Consider the following 22,257-nt stretch of genomic DNA (forward strand, 5'->3'; position numbering starts at 1 on the left):
GCCCAAGTCCTAATACTCACAAGTGACACGCACTTTAATGGGCCTTTTTTTTTTGCAGATCATTGTAGATTTAAAGAATTATCACAAAACATGACAATTAAAATGGTGAAAATCTCTAAAATAAGCTTAGTAAATTCTGGATTTTAAGATATAATTAAGCCTGACCCAAATGCCTGCATGATCAGATCAACTAAAAACACAGTAAGTAAATGAATCTGCATACGAGCCCCAAATGCTCACTACCTGTTTTCCACATGCTAAACTCGGTAAGCCTGCCTCTTTGTGAATCAGATGCCGCGATAAACAAAACTTGACCTGAACTCACTAACGTGTCACTCTAAGAAAACAGTCGAACAGCCCTTGAATTACTTTTAATAACCAGTGTCAGAACTTGCGGAGAAAGTTGCCTTGACTCAAACCATAAACCTTTGTTGCACCCAGCAGAGAGAAACTGTGATAATGCCCCTTAAATGCTGGCTTGCAATCTCGCAGCCCTCAAAAGGCTAAGAAACTCTTTTGAGGTAAGGTGAAATATTGTTTTTTTTTCCTCTTCCGACGCCTCTACCTGGCTCATTCTTTTGAAACCAGTAGAAAGGACCTGTGCTCAGAGACTAGCCTCAGGGGGCTGGAGCCAAAATTAAACCAGTCCCGTCTCCTTCGCTTTATCACTGTTAGGAGCAGACAGCAAGCAGCCATGAAGCGCGTGCGCACACACACACACTCCATCTATGTTCATGGCGTCTCACACACCCACACACGCAGGGTTAACTGGCACTCTGGCACTGATGGCGTGAGCCCCTCCACCCTTCTTCTATGGGCCGGTTGCCAAAGGTGCCCCCTGTCCAAAAATGCACGCGTGCACACACACACACACACACACACACGCACACAAATCCCTGGCTTAGCCTCGGCCCAGTGCTGGGATTACCGGATTAGAACTCTATTCCATTATCTCCCCACACTATATAGCATGCACGCGCACACACACAGTTTTGGCCAGAGAGGACGCACAGTGTCAATCACAACACATGACATTTACACACAAATGGATACAGTTACAGTTTCTCCTCTCAGTGGAGGGAAAAAAACTGTTATTTACAGTATGATTGGGCAGCACAATGGAGCTGTTATTAGTAGGAGACCTGGACCTGTGACAGCAAGCACCCACCCAGCTGAAGTGTCCTTGGGCAAGACACTGAATCCCTACAATCTCTGGAAAGGCTTTTTCAGAGCTGTCCTTGGCCTCTGACCTCAGAGAGCAACAAGACAGGAGAGACAAATAATTTCTCCTTCAAGCGCTGAAAGGACGTACACAGGAGGAAAAGAAAAAACACACTGAATGTAATTCTGAATAAAAATTACAAGAACTGCGATCGCAAATCAGCCTCATGCAGCTCTACAATCTGCAGCGAATGAAAACACCTCCAGTCTCCAGATGCTCGATCTCAGAGCTGAAATTGTGATTCTCTCTTTTGGTTTCTTTAATAAATCAAAAGGTACAATCCTGTAAACGTCAACTACAACTCCTGTGATGCATTTTGGTAGGAAGCATCCAATCACAGAGCTTAATATTCTGCTACGTGTTTTGCTAACGGCAGGCAGAAGCTAGAGATCGAGGTGTTGAGTAACCCGAAAACACAAACAGCAACTTTAAATTGGTTCATGTTAGGATATTTGATGTTTTTTGCATGAACCTTTTGCTCCCAGCTGCATAGATATAATTAAAAGGACCACTTGAAATGGGAATAAAGACTTGAGAAAAACCACCAGTGCCTCCTCCCGTTCTGCAACTACTGAGAACAAACATCTCTCTAATGTTCTTGCACCTCTAACAGAGCATCAGGTATGCTGCTGGACTGGAAAGCCCTTCCCTTGTACATGTTAAGATGTGCAGCAACTTTCTGCAAATGTTTCTGAGGCTTTGATATCTTCATCATATTGCAACTGATGATGTTTCTGTTTGCTGGGCAAAGCTGTGGTGCTACTGTTTGCATAAGAGATAAACTGCTTGCTAAGTAGCTACGGCATGCCCTTTTCCATTCCGTCACCATCTTTGAGTCAGTAAAACCTCCTTCGCAACAAAACGTCGCCGTGACGGCACAAGCACAAACTCATTTTGTTCTTTGTTTCAGCTGGTCGTCCAAAATTTTCACGCTTAGATTTGTTTCCGCTCCTGAACTCCTTGTCTTTGCAAAGTCCGTCACGCGGTGTAACCGTCTTGTCATCAATTGATGCAACTTCACAAACTGGTTTAATGCAACACATCCGCCTGCTATAGTTAAATTATAAGGATTTGATGCTTTTAACTGTTTATCCACACATTTTGGAGTGCTGGTCAGGCAACACGAGGAATTTCACCCTCAGCCTTAAGACACCATAAAGGACATTTTCACTTTTTTACACACAGATCCAACAGACAATCTACTAACTGAGAAGCTAATCTGTAAATTGAACAACAAAAAGAAACAAGTGTTATTCGCAGGCCTAATCAAAAGCTCTCCTTTCGCACCTGATCTCACTTTTAAAATATGTACAGTGTTTACGTGCGTGACGTGACAAAAGAAATACCTGGAAAACAGATAAAGAAAAACATCTGGTGGAACTTACATAGTCGTGGAAGGCCTTTGCCTCGCTGGAGTGCTCGCATGTCTCCCTCCGGTCCGGAGCCGCACAATACAAATCCCAGAATACACTGAAATGGGAAGGGGGGTGGGGGGAGGGGGGGTGCAGAGGTCAAAGGTTACAAAACAGAGCAATACAAGCAAATCTATAACAGCTATTCATAACCCATTCAAACACACTCACTATCTCCCCAGCGCTCTTAAACTGCCTCTCATACACTTGAGTATCACTGAAAGAGGGACACAATGGCAGAGTCAACCCCTCAATCAACCTCTCACTCACTCAAAACGCATGCACGCACACGCGCACACACACACACACACACACACAGCTATATGGACCTTCCACTGACTACATCTATTGCTTGACCTTAAACTTTAACTGTTACACTGACTTAACCCCAAACCCCATCCCTAAAATACCCCACTGTCCAAGTGATCCCTGGCAAGTGGCCTCATCGTGAGGGGAACTTGATCACCATTTCATCCTTAAAAAAAGAGCAGCTGACAGGCACACACACACATACACACTCACTCACTGGCCACTTCATTAGGAACACCTATACAGTGTAATGCAATCCAACACCACAGCTCTGCCGTGACGTCTGTTTTACAAAGATAATAAATATTCAGTTTGGACCAACACTGTCAGAAACATATCAGTTTAACTACATGTTTATCATTGAGATTGTAGTGGCTGTTGAACTGGACTGCATTATACTGAGAGGCGCTTCTAATATTCTGTCCAGGCCATTTGGAGGGGCAGAACAATCAGGACACCTTTCAGTATAATGCACTCCTGCACAACCTCACCAGCAAGCACTAAGGAGACCTATTAACTTTCTGACAAAAACTGAAAAAGTTAAGCGTTGTAAATGTAGAATTCAGGGCAGTGCTGTTGGATTGCATTACACTGCACAGGTGTACCCGATGAAGTGGCCACTGAGTGTATACATGAACTGTTTGATGCAAGCTTCTGTTTCAGTCTAGCTGAACACTAAACGTGGAAAATCACATAGGCAGACACACACACACACACACACAGACAACACTAACTGTTTGTGTGCTACCTGCCTAAGAGGTTTTAATTGAATCAGTCTTTGGGCATTGATTTAGTGGAAGTGCTATAAACGGAGTGAAACGGCGACATGGCTAACGAGAGAACTAATCAGGCAGCCACTTCACATGTCCTGGCAATCTGCGGCGCATGCAGACATGTTGAATGGCAAACATCTGGAATTTTTCATACACCTCTGCACTTCATAAGACACAAAGAGACTTGAGGGGCTTAGTACAGTCCCAAAAATGAAATCACGAACTCATCTTGAGCTGCAGTTTGAGCTGTATTTGTGGACTATTTTGAACTCAAGAGTTGATGTTTTATTTCCACGAGGAGGGCAGAACGCATGGTTTAGCTGCCGGGGAGCACACAAGAAAAGTCAAAAGTGTTGCTCAAGGACACATCAACCGGAAGAAATACTACGGGACTCAAAGGTTCCAGTGGGGGGAAAAAATCTTTTTCAGTGCAAGCCTAAACAAAGAGAGGAGGAGAAGAAAAGGAAATACTGATTGGTTTGCCCACAGTTATAGCAGGAGTCTGTATCAATAAGAGAAAAAAAAGCACTTCTTGAGCGTAAGGTTATACAAGACAATATAATGCTAGACTTGCATTTATTTTATTATATTTATTATAAAGGAGAGAACCTACATCTAGATTTCCTTAAAGTCTTTAATTGATCAAACAAACCAACTTTTTCCTTCAATTTACCAGGTTTCTGTGCTTATTATTCGGTTCCTTCATTTTCCTTTTATTAAAACATGTCCTTGGTCTCATATTGCTGATGGTGCTCTATAGAACTGACGTTCATTTGTCTGACTCAGCAGAGACACACAAGTTACACTAGATATTGTACTTTTTAAAGAGTATTTAAGGGTATATTTACAAGTCTGTAATTTCACACCCACAGGCTTTTAAACATTTGCTCCTTTGTAATATGAGGATTACTAATTTCAGTAGTGTCCTTCAGCAACATGTGAGAAAGGAGCAAGTAAAAAGACTTAACCTTCAGCAATGGCATTTTCCATGATAAAGCTTTAGACAAAAGTGGTCACGACCATGTGATCCACATGCGCATTTCGGTTTGTTCCAAATGGCAAAGATGCTGGAAGCAGAAGACGGTTTCGCTCTCAAGCCTCGCACGGTGATTTTAATTATTGTATCTGATTTAACAAGGAAATGTTGGTGATATTCTACACCTTCTTACTGTCAACAAATATGCTGAAAAGACCAAAAACTAATGATAAAATTCAGCTACCAAGATGTACTGTCTGTATCTGTGAGCCACAGACCTTCACTGTTGCCCAAAAACTACTAAAAACACATAAATGAGCCACACTCTCGCTCTGCAACTTAATAGTGCAACAAGATTGTTTAAAAGTTTTAAAGTATTGACAGAAGAGATAACTCATGGTTGATTTTGGTCTTTCCAGTGTTGACACAAAAAATTAAATACACACTATTGTCAGCCTTATCCTGTTAATAAATAACTTAAATTGGTGAGACAAATTTAATAACATCAGGTAACGCAACAACTATCTTAATTAAGACATTTCAGCAATCTCAAACTCTGCAGCTCACAAATGGACTTTTACTGTGATCTACGGAAGGTAAATGACATAAAATATGTCAGGTTAGAAATGTGATCTCTGACGAGCTGTTTGTAAACATTGTTTTTACAGTAAAATGTTCACTGAAGGGCTTGTAGACACGTCCTGTGACTTCCTGCCTTATCCTTATTTCTCGAGGGAAGAAAAAAAATTAAAAAGTGAAATTGCAAATCGGTGCTTAAAGGTGATGACCCTAAAGGTCAAATGTTAGCCAGGGGCAGAAATGACAGGAAGGGTGGGGTGGGGGGGCAAGAGAGGGGAGGGAGGGAGAGGTGGCACAAAGGAAGATGGAATGCAACGGGTTAATCTGCTAAGAATCCCTCTCCCACATGAACAAAGGAGAAAAGTGGGAGGTGGGGGGCACACAAAGGGTGACGGGAGGGGGAGGAGGGGGAGGGGAGTATGAGAGGTGGGGGTGGGGGGGGTCCATTCCCAAACCATCTGGATCTATTGTTTCAGGAACAGGGGTGAAGGGATGGAGAACTGGAGGAGGAGGGGGGGTCACGCCCTCAGTGAGTCTGGTCAACCCCAAAGCTGAGACTTGGCGAGACCTCCCACCTATGGAAGTCACTTTTAATCAAGAATGAGGACAAGGACCATCAATTAGACTAGAATTTGCTGTTTACAAGTAAATTCATGTCTGAATGTTTACATAAAGCTTGAGTCTGATATATTTAAATTTGAGTAATGGCTCATACTTGAGCCTTCAGACCACAGAGGCTCAAATGAAGCTACTGTTCGTGCATATGAAGATAATGAAAGACGCAGGGTCGGCATGGACACTAGAGCCCCATCAGTGAGTGTGTACGTGTGGGGAAGGATGGGGGAAGATGATGCACAGCTTGAGACATTTACAGTAAAAACTGTTTACACGCCAAAGCAAATAAAATGGATGGCCTTATTGTATCAAAACAAGCAAGACAAAACCAGTGTCTTCATAGACCGAAAGCGACACTCACCACCACCACGAATGGAGGAATCCGGGGGGCTCCCCTAATGTAATATTCTTCTCCCATCGAATCTGGCGGAGAGGAGAGAAGAGAGAAAAGTCACTTTCGGCCACTAGAGAGAGGATTATGTCGGCAGGTCCAGGGGTTAAGCACATATAATCAGTCAGTCTCAAACTGTCAATGGCCTCAGACGTGAAGATGGGCATCTTTCTGCCTCTTCTGGACTCTCTTCCTTTTGTTCCATCTCTGCCCACCCCCCCCCCCCCCCCCCCCCTTCTTAACGTTTGAAATGCGTTTCAGATACAGGAAACAGCTGAATCATACATTGTCATTCTTTCATTCATCTGTTTGAGGTTTGCATCCAAATGGGCGATTGGGAAGCTTGGAAATACAAACAACCCGGCGGCCACAGACAACTGCATCAGCTGATTTTTTTTTTTTGCACCATGGCAGACTGTGAGCATGATCTGGTGTAACTTTATAGCATTTCCTTTTGAAAAATTGATGCAACACCTTACGCTCTGTAATCACGTTTAGCATGTTTGCAATGACAACACAAGTTGTTGTAAACATCCACTACAGCCAGGTTAGAGTATGTTCAGCCCTTCTTTAATACTGAGACCGGATGTCTCAGTACTCTTAGCATCACGGATGCAGTCTTACCTCAGACAGGAAGGTCTGTGCAGATTTCTGTGCTCCCACATGTAGCAGGTACTCGTACACGTATAATGCTAACCTGAAATGCAAAGGAAAAATTGTTAGAGGTCAAGCAAGAGAGCTACCAGTCGTCTACATGTAGTTAAACTTCAGCGACAATAATGACCTTCTGTCGTCCACGCCTGATATTAATAAGTGCGACAACAGTGTTTGCATGAATGCTGTTTACAGTGTTGTACAGATGCCATCTTGACCAGTCAGTAACCTTCAGTGCCGTTACTTTCCTAGTTGGCGATAAAGCACTTCCTCAGAAGCAGGGACTGTTTGTGGGGTTTAAATCATGACCCAGGAACAAAAACTGGCTCCCAGTTCCTGTGGCTCAAACGCAGGTGAATCTCCAGAGTAATTCTAAAAGTTCCCGGAAAAATTTCTTGCGATTGAAAAGGGCTCCGTCATCCCAGCAGCGCTTGTGTGGCCTGCCTACTTTTTTTTTTTTATCCCCCACCACCGTCTATGTGCATCACACCAAGCCTGAAATCACAGGAGAAGCTGCAAAACACCTGCCACCCTGTGTGAAAAACACGGTGACCTGACCACACCAGATACTGACAGAAATAGCTGCATACGACAGGCAGTCCCACTAATTCCAACAATATTTTAAAAGCTCTCGACAGACTTTTTAAATCACTGCTATTATAACAGGCCAGGCACACTTGATAACAGCAATCCACCAGGGTCTATTAACACACACACAAGAACCATGCTGTGGAGTGGGAAACCCCCATTGGCCCAACATTGTACTCCTAACGCCTTCACTTAGTTGTGTTTAATAGGCTGTTAATGGACCATCAATCGACCAGCAGCGTGGATATGACAGTGCCCTGTGTGCCCAGAGCAGACAGTCCTCTGACAGGCCAATAAGGTCCTAATGAGAGGCACAGTCGCTCAGTGTCAGAGTCGCCATCATTAGTCAATGAACTGATCAATGAAACATGGTTTTGAGATAATAAGGCTGTTGTGCAGTTTGTTTTTGACCACTAACAGCCAATTTGCCGTCGCAATGCCGTCTTGAGCGTGTTTTAATAACCGCACTCGGTTTGTCGAGGCAGGATGCATCTTTAAGTTTCTGCCACACTCCTCCGGGACAGGGTGAAGCCTCGAGGTGCAGCCACGGAGAGCTTTACAATATGGAAACGTAATATGGGCTTTTTTTTCTCCTGCTTTTTCAGCCGACGTCAATAACCAATAATTACCCTCTCCTCATGGCTTCTCAATAATTTTACATTTTTTACAAGAAGAGACATTCCCAACAAATAATTTCTCTTGCATTTAAACAAAACTCTAGTAGGAAATCAAACAGAAAAGAGTAAGAATGTAGCACAATTTAATCTATATGGTTACACATTGTTTGTTTTTTAAAAAAAGTAGTATACTTTAAGATCCATTTGAAACATTCATCAAGAACATCTCAGAGGCAAAAGTTGACCAACGTTGTTAAAATGACATTTTCTTTAAATAAAGCAACATTTGATATGACATTTCCGTGCAAATTATGTCAATATGTAATTTAAACGTGTTCTGTAGTGGCTGCGCCTCCGACAAAAGCCACTGAGAGGCTGTACAGACGGGCTAATAACTGACGGGCTCACAGTAGCACCACTTTGCAGTGTCGAGTGAGATGACAGAGTTTCACTTAAGTTCCTTGTCTTTTAATGGAATATTTATTGCACACAGTTCATGTTCTCCGCGTGCTACATGCAAATATTCATAACAATAACCAGCCGAACACTGAAGCGTTCACCTGGTGAAGTAATAAACTATTTGTGCTCCTCTTCCTCCTCCCTGCCATCCGAGTGAAAGTTCCTAACCATACTGTAAGTGACCCAAAGCACAGAGGTGACACCTACTGGACCGGCTTACTAGCGAGGGTAGTAACTTATAATCGACTACTCAAGTCATCGTTATTTTTCTTTCCTCCTCCTTCTCCTTCTTCTTGCAAACCAAACTTTAAAGGTGCAAACTTCCACCTCCTGCACCGGAGTGTGGAGATGGGGAGCTGGTTAAGTCAAGCTTTTTAAGCTAAGCTTTGTATTGTCGGCTTTGTTTATTGCTAGAGTGTCACTATAGCCGATGATACAAATTACTGAGCTGATCATCTGTGCACAAAGAACTTCATTAAAACCTACAAGACTTCAAGTTTACAAACATGAAAATTTGCTGCTTTTCTCAGTCACGCAATGTAGAAAACTGAATATCTGGGGAGGACTTTATGATAGGCTTTTTACAGTGTTCAAGTTTTACTGACCAAACGATTAAAGAAGGAAACAACAGGCTGATTAAACGATATTTTGAAGTCAAATTGGGCATGATGATCCTATGTCTTTCTTGTGGATTTTTTTCAAACTTTGTGGTTGTTTAACTGGACTGGTTTCTATTCATTTTTAGTGCTTTGTATGATTGCATATGTATTTTTATTGCTGTATATATGTGCTTTTTATGAATACCCATTTAGGAACAACTGTTGCAAATTAGCTTAGGCTTTAAATGCTATAATAAATAGCATTAGCCGCCTCAGGAGCTTATACCTAGGCGTGTCCCTATGAAAATAATCATGAATAAATAAACGTGTCCAGTAGATGTCCAAATGGGGGGCAGTAAAAGGCTGCAGTTTTGCGTGTGGGTCAAGCCACTCACTTACGTTACCATTTCTGCTAAATGCCTTGAATCAATCTCCAGACGAGGCGAGCACATGGCAGCAACAGAAACGGCAGAAAACGGCGGCTGTCGAGTGTTATGATGGAGAAGACGGTCGGCGCCTGACCTCTTCTTACTACTGATATTATGCAAATGTTTAAAATATGCATTGTTAGTATGCAAATTGAGTCTGTGCAAAAGCCATGAATAGGCAAATAGACAATAACTGCAGTGGTGGTCGCTACATGATCACGCCTTGTTCCCCTCACACAGATACAAGGCAGTCGGGGTGGGGGGGGGGGGGGGGGGGGGGCACCAGGCAGGCATACATGCACACGCCGTAAATATGTTTTTAATGTAGTAAAAGATCTAAATGTGAAAGCTACTGATCATCCCTGCAGTCCACATACTAATGAGCACACGCTGATATAAGTGCCGTTCAATGCTACCATAACAAAGTGCGACCATGCTAATAACACAGACTACTATGGACAAACTTTCAAGGCTGTTCCCCACGCGGCCGCTGCGGTCATGACCATCCTCCCCACCTGGGATGAGCACAGGTCGGGAGCTGCTTTGTTCAGTCTGCTTTGTGCTACAGACAGGATTTTCATTTTAAGCTGCTGACATTTGAAGATCATTTAAGTGACACCCCTCCTTTTTTTTTAAACAAAAAAAAAAAAAAAAAGAGCACAAGAGCGTGACAGAGCAGAGGAGACAAACTGAAACTTGGCTTGGTCACGTGCAACCTCATTCTATGTAGGTCTCATGTTTGACTGGAACACGGCACATCGAAACAGTTGCACACACTCATCTCTCTCAACGATGCTGACCACAAAGAGAGAAGTCTTAAACTAAGCATGGGTTAATTCCACTTTTAACGTGCATTTAGTCAACCTAAACCACATGCGCAGGAGGGACGACGGCTCGAACGAGCAGCGCAGTGAGAGTGGGCCATCCGGCTCGAAATGTAATAAATGGCTACAGGTGTTCCCCTCTTTCAGACAGTGACCAACATAAGAAAACATAGAAGCACAGGCAAGACAATCAGACGTCCAGATGAACAAACAAACAAAGCAGAGGCGGCCCTGAAATATAAACTTCCCAGAGTGACATACACTGGTTAATATCATTCAGCTCTAAATACAAGTTATCATCCCGCACCACGATAACATATACAGCAAGAACACATCGCGTTGCTTAATTCAACACAAGCACAGGGGGACAGATTGGTTGTTGTACAAATTACCAATGTTCTCAAGAGACTAAAGGCTGCAGCCATCACACACACACACCTGACCACTTTAGCCAGGGCAATCTGACCACTTTCTGAGGCTCATACCAATTTGTAGGTCACAAAGCTCTCTGTGACCGCTGGTGTAGAGTGTAAGTCACTGTCACTTCCAGGTCAGTCTAGTATTGGGCCACACACACACACACACACACACACACACACACACACACAATGGACTTAAACACCTACAGATTGCCTGCATCTATACTGATTTTAACAGCTCTGAAATGCCTGGCAAAGGCTCACAGGAAGCTTTGGGATACAGCAAGTGCCTCAAATATTGATACTGCTTGCATCTCCCTGCATACTGCAGGCTTACCAGCTTGCTACATGCACAGCCTTCTATAGGAGTTTGACTGGAAGGGAATGGTTAGACTGGATCTTGTGTCTGGGGATAGGAGGATCACACTGCTGATCCCCCCCCCCCCCCCCCAACCCCCAAGAGGCCTTCAATGAAATTTTTATGCGTAGTGTGTGTGTATGTGTTTTTGTGTGGGTTGAAAAAGGGGCTGTGTGTGTGTGTGCACCTGGCCTGCTGCATTATTAAAGTTCTCAGAAGCCAGCTCATAGAAAAGGAAGAGAAGTTTGAGAAGGAGGAGGAGGTGGAGGAGAAGAAGAAGCAGCAGCAGCAGCAGCTATGGGGCAGGGGAGTAAAAGGAGAGAAGAAGAATTTGTTTTGACTGGAACATTAAGAGGGGGCACGTCCCATTTTTACAGAGGAAGAAACAGTAGGTGGTGCAGGGGACCAGAGGAGCAGTTAAGTCATGATGGAGGGGAAAGAGGGGACAGCCGTGGTTGTTTTGCGGCAGTCACAATGTGAAAACATATCCACAAGGAAATATAGAAAATCTGAGGACAGCTCCAGCAACCTTTATTCCCTTTCTTCTCATGGTTATAAGGCCTGGTGTCACCAAGTTTTTACCCCGTCGAGCTGGAATCGCACTCTCCTCCCTTTTGATTTCTGCACTTTCCCCGTCCTCTTGTGCTTAAACAAAACTCTCTTCCTCCATCACGCCACGCGAGCTGACCTCCTGACCTCCCCTCCACGTTCTGAGACGGGACATCAGTGCGTGCATACGTTTTACTCCCATAGAGTTAGAAACGTCCCTGATGTACACCACCGGGACACCTGACATCCTGCCTGAGGCTCCCGACAAAACCCCTTCTTTAAACATGGATGAGTCTGCCCACCATATTTCCCTCTCTTCTGTCTCCCTCAACTCTGACGCAAAGCCGAGAGCAGCTGCTTCAGTCTGTCTCAATAATTCAACAGTGAGGCGAGCGATGAGGACTTTGAGGAGCAGCAGAAGATGGGACGTGAGCGTGAGGAGGCAGATGGAGAAAGACACCAGGAGAGCCACGCAAAGAAGAAAGAACGGGGGTTCGTGGGATGCGTGAGCTTAACACACCGACACGCACACGAGCCTGACAACTCTGTCCCACGTCAGTACCGCGAGCTGCTGAGCGGTCCAACCAGAGAGCGCATTTGCAGGTGTTGGAGCCCTCACCTGAGCAGATGCTCTTTCCTCTGGGGGTTGTTCAGCAGTGGTGTAACAGGAAGTAGCATCAACACGGGGCTTTAAAACAATCACATCCCGCAAAGTTTAATGAAAGCGTGTGCAGCAGTTGGCTTTGTTACAAAGGAAATAAAAAACAGAGAGAAGGTGCCTACGAGCAAAGGAAGTTCCCTTGCAGATAACTGCCTTCTATTTCAACGCTAAACTTTGTTGAATTCACATTTAGTGTCATTTGTGGGACCCCTGCGGACTATTTTAAGCGCTGGTACACGTGCGGCATGAATCTCCACAGCGAACAACAGGCATCGAGACGGTGGCGTGCAGACAAAGGGATTGGCGAGGGCTACGGCTCCCCCCCAAGCTAACACCACATAAGATTCCCGACGATTCGGCCACAGCAAAAAGCCCGTGTCTGTTTCTCCCACAACCGGGCAGTCAACAAGCAGCTTACACCCAGCACTCGCTCACACAACTCGGTGCGAGCGAGGGGAAAACCTCTGCGGGCCACAAAAGTTAGGAGGCGCACGGAGCTCGGAGCAGAGGCTCTGCGCTCTCCGACCGCACGGCACACGCACTGGATACAATGCAGCCAAGCGGGTTCGGGGACAGCATCACCGTGGGTCGGCTCCACGACAACACGTTCCTGTGCCATTGTGTGACAAAGCCCCAAACAGCTGTATTCTATTTTTACCTGCCGCTTCGGCGAGGCGACACAAAAGCCAGCTAGGCTACAATGCACGGCGTCACTCCAAATGCATTGTTCCTCACGCTGGGGGCGAAGGCAGAGATGGAACTCAAGTGGGATCACCCACCCGCCACCCCCCTCCTCATCCCACCAATGCTCCTCGCAGACAATTCAGCAACCGAGTGCACGACATTATTTACTGGAAACACGTGCAGCAACACTCCCTTCCTCGCAGAAGTGGCTGCAACTTTGGTCGCCCAAACTGCCACTCTCCGCTTCGCATTGGAAAGGAACGAGTGGAGACAAGAGTGAAACTGGCAGTGAGTGTAGCTAGCCGCCTGAGCTAACTTAGCAGCCATGCCCGTGTAGTTGGGAGGATGGCAAAAAGCACCACGGCACGCGAAGTAGCAAACACAACGAATAAACTAACACAGCATCACTTTTGTGGCTTGCATGTTAACACAAAGCGCTCGCCGAACATGCGTGCGCCTGCCCGAAGTGACTGAGGTGCCTCACATCAGTTAGCAAGTTTAGCTACCTAGCACACTCTTCCTGGCTGGATCTCTGTTGTGACAGTGCAATAATGTACTTACTTTTCTCTTGCTTGGCTATCGGAGGGGACCACAGCTCCTTTGCCCTTGCCGTACATCTTGGAGTCTGTTCTGATACTTTATTTTATCCCACTCGACACCTGTCAAAGAAAGCTACCAGGAAAACCTACTATCTCCATAGCTACCCAGTTAGTGCTGTCTCCCTATTTCTCCCTTGCGCTCTCTTTGCTCCGGTTTCCTTTTTTTCTACATCCCCAACATTGCCCACAAATCAGGCAGGGTTTCAGCCGGGGGGAACTTGAAACAGTCCACTGGTGGAGGTTTTTTTTTTTTTTTTTTTTTTTTCAATCGCTGTTCCTGGATTCAGCTCACGCCCCCCCTGTTGTGAAACGGTGGGGGCTTCTTAAAGCCACAGTGTCTCAGTTTTTGCCGACTTCGCTCAAGTTCAAGTTGTCTTCTGGACGCCTTCAAGTTCGGGCTGTACATTACATCCGTGTTCATGTTACGGTGCTAAATATTCTGACTATTGCGGTTTTGAAACTTGTATTTAACCATGCCACATAAGGCCCATAGCTACATACTCATATTCTAATGGTGCCTTTCAGTGTTTTGTTTTCGTAATAATGCCCACCTGGGTTCTAATGTGAGCCCCCGTTTTCAGGCGCAGTACTTGTCCTGTAGTGGGACCTACTATAAACCCTAACCTTTACTTTGCCTCTTATTAACTCTCACCCCTGACCCTCAGAGAGTCCGTGCTCACCAGTGACCGAGGTTATTGAGTTACCTGATTATATAACTATAAATAGGAGGCCGTAAGTAATTTTATTGGGCTTTTTCATGCAATACGAGGCTATTGGTTCCCAAACTGGGGTTCAGGGACTACCAAGGGCCTTAACAGAGATGTAAGGGATCCCCTACTGTGGATAATTTTATTTTGTACTTACATTTAATAATAAAAAAAAGTCTATTATTGTCACAAGTTCAGTTCTTGTTCATTTTTTGCTTGTCCTTACTGACTTTGTTAAAGCTGCCACGTCCAGTTTTTCCAGTTCTCCTCAGAGTTAGTTATCGTGGCACTAATTATCTTGATTTCAAGGTGGTCTCGTCATTTAAAAATGTCAACATTTCATTCAGCACCTTTATGTGTGTGCCACTCTCAAAATGTAGTGCAGTAAGCATTCATTTAATCTCGACTCCACATGGACAGACATGAAGAGAGCGATGAGGGTGTGGAACGATACGTAACAACTGGGAAACATCAGGTTGCCATTAGTTCATAGAGCACAGTGTAAGTTCTTCATTTGAGTTATTATATCCTCAACATGGCAGCCACTCCCAAATAATTCCTACAACCATCTTGATTATCCCTCACATATTTGATATTTCATAGTCACGCAACATTTTAATGGAGAACATTATAACACAGGATACTACAGCTACTGTAAATGTTCATGTGATGTCCGAGTATGCTGTTGGCCCCTCGGTAGCAATGTATAAGTGTGTGTCATGTCCCTTTAAGAGTGTGTAGAGGGCAGTTGCAGAGTTTGTGTGTGCACATGTGTGTATGTGTGAGCATGTGTGTGTGTGTGTGTGTGTGAGAGAGAGAGGCAGGGACAGGCAGTGTGTTCTGTTTTCGTGCTACTAGCTGTGGGAAGGGCACAGCTGACTGTGTGTGTGTGTGTGTGTGTGTGTGTGTGTGTGCGTGAGAGAGAGGAAGAGTTAGAGAAAATACATTTCTGTGTGAGTGTCTTTCTCTTAAACACGAGAACGAGCAGACGTGATACAAATGGACAGAGGAGGACCGAGTGCTGGTGTACGTTATGCATCTCGACACAGATGTGCTGAACGATGCGCCAGACGTGATGTGATGTTCCAACTGATATCCTGTGCGTGTTTACGTACACCACTGGACTGCACTTAAACGCATCATCTCACTCAAACGCAGCTCAAAAACAGACTAAGATATGGGAATCTTTCTCTTTCGTTCGCAGTTTTGTGTAGCTGCGGTTTGTTCCCGATAACAATCGTCAGCAACTGTTGTGCTAATCCATCATTTTTTAAAATAATATTTCATCTTGATGTTTGCATGTGTCACGCTATGGCCACACTACAACCCTGTTTTCCTGAAAATGACACGCCTCCACGCCATCATTTTGCCGAAGATCTCATCCACACTACTAAAACAAAAGGCGAAAACGGTTACATTTCCTCACAGTCCAGTTAATTATCAGACAACTTAATTTGCATAAAACTGTGACTTCGTGCAGCAACTGACACATCGACTCGTCAAATTACGTCTGTGCTGTCCATCAAATGGCATCAAACGCTTGCAAAGCTGCCCAACCAAAATCATGAGAGGACACAAAGAGGGTTTAAGGGTTAGCGCACACCGGTATTCCCCAAAAGCTCCGTCTCCCCTTCCGCTCTAAAAACGTGAGGACAAACAAAATACGGCGTGGACAGAAACGCTATTTAAAACTTCAGCCGCTTTCCTGTGTGGATACTCTCAGTGAGAAATGAGAGAAAGTGATGTTAGGTATCTTTTAAGCCCTAGACCACAAACTCTATCACTGTCTCATCATAGCAGCAGTATTGATCCGAGAACCCAGTGATCCCCGGGAACACTGGCTCTTCCTCCTTTGCACAGAATAAACACAAGCAGCCTCACTCTGTGTGTGTGTGTGTGTGTGTGTGTGTGCGTGTGTACATCCTCTTCCTCTCTGTTTCCTCTCTTTTTTATCGAATGCAGATGAGCGGATAAGGCTGTTAGTGTTTTCTCCACATGCTTCATTCCTGTTCATCCATCTTTCCATCCGTCCTTCATCTAAAACCAGCAGTTTTGTTGTCGTGCGTAAGAATTTGTGCAATAAACTGACCCTTTGTATCGCATACGGCAGATAATTCAGTGGATAGATAGGTTTTCAGTTTGTGCGTTGAAAACAAAAAAAAGCTGCATGGAAATGCTGAAATGTAAAAAACATAAATAAATGAAATTAAAAAAATTGCAAACCCAACCCCCCCTTCAAAAAACGAATTAACGCTTGGCTGAGGTGGAATAGTTGGTCCTCTGACAAAGTGCATTAAAGTGCAATGGAAACAGATTTAGCAAATAAATCATGACGTACTGTGACTTAGAATTTCCACCGCAAACCGGAGTCGCGCGAGTCAGAGCTGACGAGCGAACGGGGAGACTGTAAGCTTCATTAAAACCGACACATGAAATGGACGCAAGGTGCCACATTGCTTTCATTTCTTTCATGTTTTCTACATGGCTTTTGTTTGAGGTTTCCTTGTTCCTGCTGCTTTGCTCACATCACCTCGCTGTGCTCGCTCTTCTTCTTCTTCTTCTGCGGTGGTTTAATAACACCAGCCTGAAGCGACTCCAGACGTTTATTCAGGCAAACCAACTCCTAATATTCCTTAATTCACATTTTCTAAAAGTTCAGTTAAAATTTGCGCTATTTGGATGGAAAGCGGGCTGTAATAAAGTTTCTTTTCTTTTTTCTTTTACAGTGAAATCACACACAAGGCCTGATTTAGAAGCAGCCTGATTGTTCTGTTGCACAACAATGTAATAATGTCAACAATGCATCATATTAACTGACCCTGGATCTGCTCAGTCACGTCTCTGCTGTGAGGTATTGTGACTGTGTTTCACAACTTTCACTTCGGCACGTCACACGCTTTTGTTATGGTTTATGCCACATAAATACTGAACCTGTAACCAGTTTGCTTACATGCATGTTGTGTCCTGAACCACAGCAAAGACCTTTGGCGCAGACTCAAATCCTTTGCAAACTCACTTGTGGGTGCTCTGCACTTTGGAGTCTTATTTGGTTTTCGGCACCTGGCAACAAACTTCCTTTATGAAGCCATTCTCCATCCCTCTGTGGCTTCTCCCTCTGGTCTCTCTCTCTCTCTCTCTCTTTCTTTCTCCATCTTGCCTCATCATTCTCTCCTTCCTTCTCTTCCACATTGTCGTCCTCTCCACTGACCCACTTTCTTGCCTTCTCACCACTATCTCCCTCTGTTCCTTCATCTCTCCCCCCCTCCTCCTCCTCCTCCTTCTTCTTCTTCTTCTTCGTCCTCCATTTCTCTTCTTCCTCTTTCTGTCTCCTGCTCATACTCACACTTCTCCATCCTTGTACTCCTCCTTCTGGCCCTTCTTCTGACAACCCCCCCACCCCACCACCACCACCACCACCACCACTTCTTTTCTTCTCTTTCTGTGCCTTTGGTCTTCCTCTACTTCTCTTCCAAATGGATCTCCATCCCTCCATTCTTACTGTGCACTCTTATCTCACGTTCTCTCCTTCTCTCAGGCTTCCTCTCCATCTTTATCTTCTGCATTGCCGTTCCCCATCACTCCTGCTTGTTTTTCTCTTGTCTCTCATCTCCTCCTTCTTTCCATTTTCCTCTCCCCTGTGCCCTTCTCCCCATGTCTTTCCACCTTGCCCACCCCCACCCTGCCCCCAGTCTCCTCCTCCTCCTCCTCCTCCTCCTCCTCCTCCTCCCTTCTCCTCGTTTCTCCTTCCACCACCATGAGTCATTTTGTGCAGACCGTGTGCTCCCCTCACTACGCCACAGAGCCACTCAGGACAGACATTCATCAGCAGCTCAGATGATAGATGCTGCTCACCACAGCTCCAGCAGCCAGTTAGCCCGAGGTGACGCCTTATGCATTTAGATATCACCTGGCTAGCTGTAGTCTACCGCTTCAACCGGGATCCGATACACACAAAGGAACTCAAGTTTACACACACACACACACACACACACACACACACACACACACACACACACACACATACAAACACACACACACACCATTGCCTGGTATCTCTGACTCGCTCTCTGTGGAAAGAGAAAGTTTGGTGCATGTACCAATGCATGAGTGTATTGGCACTTTAACAAAGTGCATTTAAGTGTGCATGCAATATTGCTGGAGTGAGTGTGTGTGTGTGTGTGTGTGGTGCAGATTGTTAGGTATGTAAATTCCAGGGGAGTTAGGTTAATTGGGTCTGAAAAAGAGGTGGGAGTGTCTCTCTCCTCTATGACAAGCTTATTTACATAGCAAAGCTGTAATTACCCTAACGAAGCCCCTACCCTATCTGGGAGAACGCACCCACCCATGCACATACACACACACACACATACACACACCAGCAACCCCCAAACAGGTTTGAGCTCAATCATGCCAAACCTGTATTTTTCATCACTCCAGATCCCTCTCAGAAGCATTCCATTCACATGTTCATTTCTAATTGAATGGTGTGCTTTGCAGTGCCAATCAGTCAGTTTGTTGGAATCTCTCTATCATAGCTCATTGGCTTGTAAGAGAGATGTGGGACCCGTTCCAGCACTTAGCAATCACTTCCTTCCTTCTGCCCCTCCATGTTCTTTCGTGAGAAGTGGCTTTCCCTTTGTGAGTTACTCATAATAGAATAATAATTTAAAATAAAAAAAAAAAAAGAAAGAAAAAGATTCGCTCTGTGTCATATCATGGTTAAAATCTGAATTCCAAACCATTGTTAGAGAAAATGAGAAGATGTAAGTGCAGCATTGGCATTTGGGGGGAATCATTATCCATCAAACCAGCTGAAAGTACATGAAAACGAATGTTCGCCATGTAGCAACGAACATTCAAATGCATTTGTTAAGAAGAAAAATAAACCCACAAACTTCTGACAGTTTTTGGTTATCAGAGTGTTATTTTTGGACGAGGGGTCAATAGATGCTGCATTTCAGTGGCTCCCATAAAGCAGCTGCAGTATGATGAACAGGACAGGAAGCATCAGAAACCAGACTCTGACTTGACTCTGATCTGATTTCAAACACTTTCTTAGAGTTTGCCAGCTTTAAGCTGTGCTCGAACTTGCCAAATTGGGTGCATGTGAAGAGAGCGATGGCGCTAAGATGAGAGCAAGTTTTTCCAGTCAAGGTGTGCCCCTTACTAAAGACACATTTTCATTTCTTGGTGAGGCAATTGCCAACAAACTGGTCAATGCGAAGACATGAGTGGACAGGAACCGACACAGCGGCTGCAGCTCTCATAAAGCGGCGCTGCTGCGCTTCGTGAATGTAGAGAGGAAGAAGAAGTTCAAGGAGTTCTGGCGAGTCTGAGCAAACTCAAACAGCCACGCTCCACGGGATTTTCCGCAGTTCCCTTGGCAGTGCTCGTAGCATTGTAAAATCAGATTTTGAAAAATTCAGCAGCAAAAAATGTCAGATGGTGCCGCTACCAGTTAATTGGAGCTATCCTCTAACAAAAAATAAAAAACCCCAAAACTGATAACACTGACAGACCAGAATAAAATGTCATTTCTGAGTACTTTGAGTACACAATCCATGGAGGTGAAATTACAAATGAAACTACTGGTGTCAGTTTAAATGCAGATATCTCGAGAGGCTTCTTATTTAAGGTTTAGCTTATGTAAATGTCTAGTTTTATATTCTTTTATATTCTATTTTCTGTTTAGCCTATATTCTATTCGTACTTATATTTTTATAATTTTGTACCATAAACATGTGAATGTGAGCTGGTATGACAATAAAGTTCCTTGAATCCTTGAATCCTTGAGTCCTTGACATAGCTATCTGCATGGCTAAATACCAGTAGCTGTAAGTGAAGTGAAATATGTTTCTTTTTTTTTTTTTAAACATAATCTGGGTGAACTGATCCTATTCTACCGTGTTGGTTATGTTTAATCACTTATCCCATAAAGTCATCCACATTTGTTGTCGTTTTGATACGCAGCGAACCAACCTCTATCATTTAAGTGTGGATTTTTCCTTTAAACCATATTGCCCAAACCCAACGTCTTTACCCAGGCAGCACCCAGTCCTCCCATTGCCTCCCCGAGTCTCTGCCCTTCCCTCTTTCTGCACTTCCTATTCCAACAGGAATTTAATCTTTCAAGCCATCGTTGTTTTTCTTCTCCCCTATTTTTACTGCTGCTGCTGCTGCTGCTGCTGCTTGGAAGACCACAGACTGCCTCTGTATGCTGATGCCCCCCCCCCAAACCCCCTCCTTCTCCCAGCCTGTCTCTCTCTTTTCTCTATCTCTATTTGTCTAACTCTCTCATGCTCACCGTCTCTCTCTGCCTGTCTCTCTGTCCTCACCCCCTCCTCATCCTCACTTCTTCACTCCTTCCCACCCCCCTCGCCTCCCCTTTTTCCTCCCTCCTGTCTGTCTGTCTGCTGTTTCATAGCTCTGCTGTACGTGCCACAGATTCAGATGGCAGTCAAATGGTAGACGGAGACAAACACGGAGACACATGCGTGCAATTACATGCTCGCACACACAAATGCATATGCGGACCGACGACTGCACGCATGGACAGAGCCTCACACACACATACACACACACACACACAGCTAAGGTGCACACATCTTCGCATACAGACATGCACATTCGCTTCATTTTCAAATGCACGTAGTGTCATATACATTCAAGTCTTTGAGTCACCCCCCCTCAGTCAGTTTAGTAGGGAGGATATTGCTCTCAGAGCACAAAGCTATCAGAAAACAGAATGCAAGAAATATTAATGAGAACGGAGACTTTTCTGAGAGATTAAAAATGAAGAAAGAAGGAGTTGTGGAAGAAGTTGGGATGTGACTCAGTAAAGTTGAAACAACAGGAGAAGTAGATTTTTCAGGCGTCAGTGCGCATGTAAAAGTGCAGGATACTATTTGTGTATTGACTGTTTTAATGTTTGGGTGAGAGGGAGACAGCGACACCAAGAGAACAGGGGGTGGGGGCGCGTGAGGGCGGGTGGGGGTGGTGGAGAGGGAGAAGCAGAGAGGAAAGAGGTCAGTCTAAGCTTATGAAACATTTTCTAACCTAACCCGGCCTATTTCTGACAGGGCAGGACTGTGGACTTACAGTCAGACGCACAAGTTCCCAGGGTTGACAGCAACATGCCTTCAGGGACTGACACATATAAACACACACACACACACACACACACTGTAAGCAACTGACATAGTAAAGTAGATTACTGACCTTTCACCTTATTCAGCTGTACAGGCCTTTTAGGGACTCACTACTAATCTGAGTTTGTAGAACCCAAACCCCATGTTCCAAAAGGGTTAAAGTCTGTGCTTATTTTCACTGGAATTGTGCAATTCATATTGCACGTCGTCAAAGGGGATATGCTCATTTGCACTATTGCAGAGAGTTGGATGAGAAGACCAAAAGATTGTCACCCCCTTCATGTCTGTGTGTCAAGTATGGAGCTACAACCAGGAGGCGATTAGCTTAGCTTAAGATTCAAGATTCAAAGATTCAGAGAATTCGCTATATGTGCAGGACATACAGGAGAACTGAAATACTGTTTCTCTCACACATTAGTACTAATGCCATGCAATTTAAATAAAAAAAAAAAAAACAACAACTAAACAACAGCTCATGAACCATATTTCCCAAAATGTTAAATATATATAATATCATATCATAATATACTCACGTTTAAAATACAACTCTTTACTTTCAAGGCAGCTGTTTTATATGGTTAATATCTCCACCTCAGGCCTTTAAATGACATTATGCAGAAAAGAACATAACCACAAATGGTGTCAGTAAAACACTGCATATGCCATATCTTCATGTTGTGTCTTTA

At 44.4% G+C, this 22,257-nt stretch overlaps 1 protein-coding gene across 2 annotated transcripts in view; it reads right to left on the reverse strand.

The window, feature by feature from the left end:
- Positions 1-13,950, reverse strand: part of zgc:110158 (uncharacterized protein LOC553590 homolog) — a 34,977-nt gene extending 21,027 nt beyond the window's left edge. Inside the window, exons 1-4 of one of the 2 annotated variants that reach the window (XM_046413225.1) lie at positions 13,679-13,950; positions 6,902-6,974; positions 6,248-6,309; positions 2,608-2,692 (exon numbers count right to left, since the gene is read on the reverse strand). In XM_046413225.1, coding sequence (XP_046269181.1) covers positions 2,608-2,692; positions 6,248-6,309; positions 6,902-6,974; positions 13,679-13,734 — 276 coding nt within the window. In that variant the 5' untranslated portion in view covers positions 13,735-13,950. The remainder of the gene's footprint in view (positions 1-2,607; positions 2,693-6,247; positions 6,310-6,901; positions 6,975-13,678) is intronic. The other variant, XM_046413224.1, reaches the window with a different exon arrangement.
- Between the last annotated feature and the right edge of the window lie 8,307 nt (positions 13,951-22,257).

Source organism: Scatophagus argus, chromosome 15 (assembly GCF_020382885.2).
Source record: "Scatophagus argus isolate fScaArg1 chromosome 15, fScaArg1.pri, whole genome shotgun sequence".
Classification (NCBI taxonomy): domain Eukaryota; kingdom Metazoa; phylum Chordata; class Actinopteri; family Scatophagidae; genus Scatophagus; species Scatophagus argus.